The sequence below is a fragment of the Cannabis sativa genome, chromosome 9 (genome assembly GCF_029168945.1).
Source record: "Cannabis sativa cultivar Pink pepper isolate KNU-18-1 chromosome 9, ASM2916894v1, whole genome shotgun sequence".
Taxonomy (NCBI): domain Eukaryota; kingdom Viridiplantae; phylum Streptophyta; class Magnoliopsida; order Rosales; family Cannabaceae; genus Cannabis; species Cannabis sativa.
Window position 1 is genome coordinate 58,180,763 of NC_083609.1, and position 4,551 is coordinate 58,185,313.

At 34.5% G+C, this 4,551-nt stretch overlaps 1 protein-coding gene across 2 annotated transcripts; it reads right to left on the reverse strand.

Annotated features, from left to right (window-relative positions):
- Positions 1–390: 390 nt before the first annotated feature.
- On the reverse strand, positions 391–4,289 carry LOC115722747 (cysteine protease ATG4). Of its 2 annotated transcripts, none has more exons than XM_030652044.2 (9): positions 4,059–4,289; positions 3,140–3,539; positions 2,969–3,054; positions 2,837–2,887; positions 2,113–2,492; positions 1,495–1,633; positions 1,301–1,356; positions 1,108–1,178; positions 391–1,015 (listed from the first exon to the last, which is right to left on the reverse strand). In XM_030652044.2, exons 2-9 carry the CDS (start codon positions 3,468–3,470, stop codon positions 807–809), a joined length of 1,323 nt encoding a protein of 440 aa, XP_030507904.2. In that variant the 5' UTR covers positions 3,471–3,539; positions 4,059–4,289; the 3' UTR covers positions 391–806. The 2 variants fall into 2 exon arrangements, with proteins under 2 accessions (XP_030507904.2, XP_030507905.2); XM_030652045.2 differs by having other exon boundaries at positions 3,140–3,550; positions 4,059–4,235.
- Positions 4,290–4,551: the final 262 nt, after the last annotated feature.

The window sequence follows — 4,551 nt, forward strand, 5'->3', positions numbered from 1 at the left end:
TTCTTGAATCTTTATAAATAGTAGCAGAAACCACTGAACAAATGAAAGGAAATTAGAAGAGAATACAAAGATCTTTACAATCAATACTTGTGTAATACTTGTCCTCTTTATAAACAAAAAACACAGAAATAAGATACTCATTGACTATAAAAATTTAATTTCAAAACTACATAAAACTTTATTGTGTATTATTTACAAACTTCATTGTGTATTATTTACAGTCATCTTTCAATATTATTTAATTGTCAAATAAGACTCAATTAGTAATTAATGAAAAATCGCGTTAACATAATTAAATATGCATATTACACCACAAAATAGATTAACAGCTTTAACCAAAAATTAGTTTAATATCACCAAAATGGAAAAAAAAAAAAAAAAGCTTTAAAATGAACCCAAAAATCAATTTTGCTGAAAGTTAGCTCTCCAAATTCCTTGAAGAGTTTTTATTACAGAATAAATAAATAGTTTAGCCACAAGAATATTTTATCCAAACATACCTTATCATCCTCTACAGAGTAAAAAAACTTAAATTATCATACAACTGCACTTGTTTTTTTTTTCTTTTTTTGGACCAATTTTATGAACATGAACAAAGAATAAACATCACAATAAGTCAATTCAATTACTTTACAAATGCCAACTTTTAAATCTCACCCTGAAAATGAGCTCGTGCTGGCTGTTCCGGTAGAGCTCACTTGGGAGGGCCAATCATATCAGCTAAACCAACAATGTACAAGGTTCGCAATTCGATGGTAGCCACCAAATTACTAAAAGAGGAGCGGTTAAAGCTACTGAGATTACTTTCAAAGCAGTTGCCAATCGTCTTCATGTGAACAATCATCTTCGTTGTTACTAGGCAGTGCTTCGAATGAATCGCTAACCTCGCTACTATCTCCCAATACATTACTGTGGCTCACGGGCTTTGGCAGATTTTGTGTCACGGTGAACAATGGTGCACCTTTAGATTCTTCTGCCAACTTTTTACCTCGGAGACAAAAGTCATCAAAATCATCTGAAAACCATGAATGGATACAAGAACAAAGTATTAGTCTTGAAGTTGAAAGTTTATAAAGCACTAAACCTTAACTAAGAGAAAAGACTTACCTTTATCACGGCAATAAAATCCAATTGCTAATGATGGATCAATGGAATCGAGGGCCATATGTCTTACGACACTGCATAAACAATATAAGATTAAAAATAATGCACGGCATGGAAGACATGAATGAGTATGAAATTATGAATATGATAGAAAGATAAAGAAAAATTGAATCGAGAATGGAAGAGCAAGACTCGCCTGCTGTGGTACGATGAAGTATCAGCCTCTACACTATTCCTACCAATATCAATTACCTGAACAAATGAGCATTCAAACATTAGCAATTAAGGTATGATGGGAAAGCTAAGTAGACTATTGCAAGATGATAGAACATATTAACTCGTTATGTCCACAGTTTAGTGGCTAATTTTAGAACAATAAAAGGGCTATACCGGCTGAACTTCATGAGGATCAAGGTAAAATGCTTTATCATCTTGAACACCTACAATGTAAGTTGACGCACCCGGTCTACCACCCATTATACCAAGACTTTGGGGAAATGTGAATGTAGACCGTAAAGCTGGAATGTACCTAAAAAATAAATTTAGAGATTACCATCTCAAATATCCAGGCAAAACTTTACAATGAGACTACCTCTCTCAATGCTTCAATGGTAAATTAATACGAAGGTAAACTTATATCAGATAAATTTTGGCCTATGTTGGCAAAGAATTTATGAAATTTCAAAGATGAGCTGCAACTTGAACCTCTTAGCTCTGGCACAATTATATAGAGAGAGGAAGGTAGCACATATAAGTTCAATAATCTAGAAATTTAAAAAGAAAGAATCCAGACTATCGGAATTTCATATGTTTAACTAACAAATTCTAAATCAATTTGCAGAGTGATAACTCAAGCAATTGAAATTTCCAATAAAGGGAATGACAAATTCAAATTCCAACAATAAATTTGGATATTTAATCTAGGAAGCAAGGAAAGAAAAACTGTATAACTAAAACAAAACTGAATAACTAGTAGAGCATCTACATAAATTTCAAACAGTAAAAAACCTGGGATTAATTGTTTCGAGCCCGAGAACCAAAGGGACCAATAAAAGAATAGGTGTCCAACCAGCTTGACCTCTGGAAAACTCAGAGCAATGTCTATGGGCGTCTTCAACACATACAACTGGGGCTCCACCACGTTCGCCGTCTTCATCTCCAGAAACAACATAAACAACCATAGGAAGTGGTTGGTTCTCAAAGTCATTGGCCTCTCTCTTGCATTTCGCTAAAGTTTCCCATGAGCGACACATAGCATATGGGCCCATCCATGAGCCTGCAGTAAGATTGTAAGCCTTTCCAGCTAGAAGAAGATTGTGGATGGAAAAAGGTGATGCTTCCGAATCACCAAATAGATGCAATATGTCGATGTAGTCTTGGTCCAAGGGCTACAAATACACAAAAAAACAAACGACCATAATTATAATATACGGGCATCATTGTAACCAGGGTTGTCAGAATTGAGGATAAATTACAGAATAAAGCTCTACTCCCTTGCCCAATAAGGAAACAATAAACTATCGAACTCATTTACATCAGCAGCAACAACAACAAAGGCATCGAGAAAAGAACTTATCCAATGAAAATAATTAAAAAGATAAAATAAGAGATAATCTGAAATGATTTGCATCATATGGTAAATGTGGATCCCTAGAAGACTAGAACAACAATTTTATGTCAAAATTTAATAATAATAAAAAAAAAATATCACGTTTCCACAAGCCCATCTTACCTTTTGTAATTGTCTTCTCCAAGATCGTCCCAATCTATGAAAAACCAAAGCCTGTGGACAAGTAAAGCAGTAATTAGAATAGGGTTGATGCGCCATTCAAGCTTAAAGGTTATAAGGGCGAGGAAATCATACCTGAGCCACTAGCATCTGGCTACTCCGAAGCATGCAACCCCAGTTTACATCGCTAGTGTATTTCAAATCTCCAAGAGCACTGAAACCTGGATTTGGGGAACACAGTTTTTAGGTCAGCAAACTACAAAATGCAAACAACTCAAAGTCAAAGACACATAACTAACTACAAACCTTTCCGATATGTCATTAAAATTCTTGACGAAAAATCATGTTCGAAATCTGCTAAGCCACCATTAGTGGGAAAATCTACTAAGGAATCATCTGGGGAGATTCTATAACATACACCAAGAAGCCATATGTCACTTGTTGAGTTAGATATGCCAGTTCTAGCGGATCCAAGTATACGCTCGTGAAATCTTCTCATTGGGCCAATTGTCACAGCCTTCCTCACAGCTGCTGTCCACTTAAGGTATCTTGAACGAATCGATTTCTTATCACAGGCCGACGATGACTCACTATGTGCTTCAAAGACGGAAAATGCCGATGAAAGAAAGTTGACCATAGGGAAAACTTGGAGTAGCTAGAGTCCCTATAACCTCACTCTCAATAAATTGATGTTGGATTTTCCTATCTGTGGAATTTCTTCAAGTTTTAGACTTTAGTGAAAAACTAACTTAGGTCTTACAAACTAAGCAAAGTCTTACTTTGTTCAAGTGAACATGTCAAAGAAATAACAGCAACAATCATTCATTTTGACGTTACATCATATATACAGTGACAAAGTGTCATTTTTTTTTTCATTTTGCAATATCAATGAAAAAAAAAACCATAAAACAGAAAAAGCAGCAGCAGCCATTAATTAACTTTCTAAAATTATCAAAAGATCAATCATTTACTCCATTAAATATCTGATGACAGCAGATGATTCATCAAATATTAACCCAATTACAGTGATGCAAAGACAATTTAATAATTAATAATAAAAAAACGAAATTGAACCAGCAAAATCATCCAATCGGGAGCAGGTGGTAATAATCATTTACCCGTAATCCTTGATCAATTAAGGAACTCATTTAATGTCATAATCCCAATAATTTAGACAATTTAACAATGAAAAGTAGAATCATAATTGAGAGACTAGAAAAAGTACCTTTAGGCGAAGAAGATGACGGAGGGACATGGTACGAAGTTGTAGGTGGAGTCAGTTGAGGTCTCGTGTTGTTGGAGAAATTTAGAGAGAAGTCGGAGAAAATTAGGGCTACGTCGTCGGTGTTATAGAGAGAGAGAGAGAGAGAGGAGAGAGATGAAAAGAGGGGCATAAGGCGTAGCAGAAGGGAGAATGAGACAGCGATGGCGTGTGGAGTTGTGCTGTACACTGACCCGGTTGCCTAGCCCAATTTTACAAGGCCCAATTTCATATTCCACCCAATTTGGCCCACTTATAAAAATTACATATTTTATGGGGTTTTAATTTATACACATTTTTTAAAGGAATTATTTCAGAAATATACACAAACAACAAAAAAAAATTATAAAAAAAATAGTGTACGGAATTTTAAATATTTTTTATTATTTTTAAGATTTTATTTACATAAAATACGGTCTTTTAATGTTTTTATGTTATTGTTGTTTTAATATTTTAA

What these genes read in the sequence shown, in the direction of transcription:
- LOC115722747 (XM_030652044.2), bottom strand. Translation starts at nt 3,470, where the DNA reads ATGGTCAACTTTCTTTCATCGGCATTTTCCGTCTTTGAAGCACATAGT. An exon ending in ATCCTCATGAAGTTCAGCCG is followed by an intron (nt 1,357 to 1,494) that starts GTATAGCCCTTT and finishes TCATTTGTTCAG; the next exon opens with GTAATTGATATTGGTAGGAA. An exon ending in ATTTTATTGCCGTGATAAAG is followed by an intron (nt 1,016 to 1,107) that starts GTAAGTCTTTTC and finishes CATGGTTTTCAG; the next exon opens with ATGATTTTGATGACTTTTGT.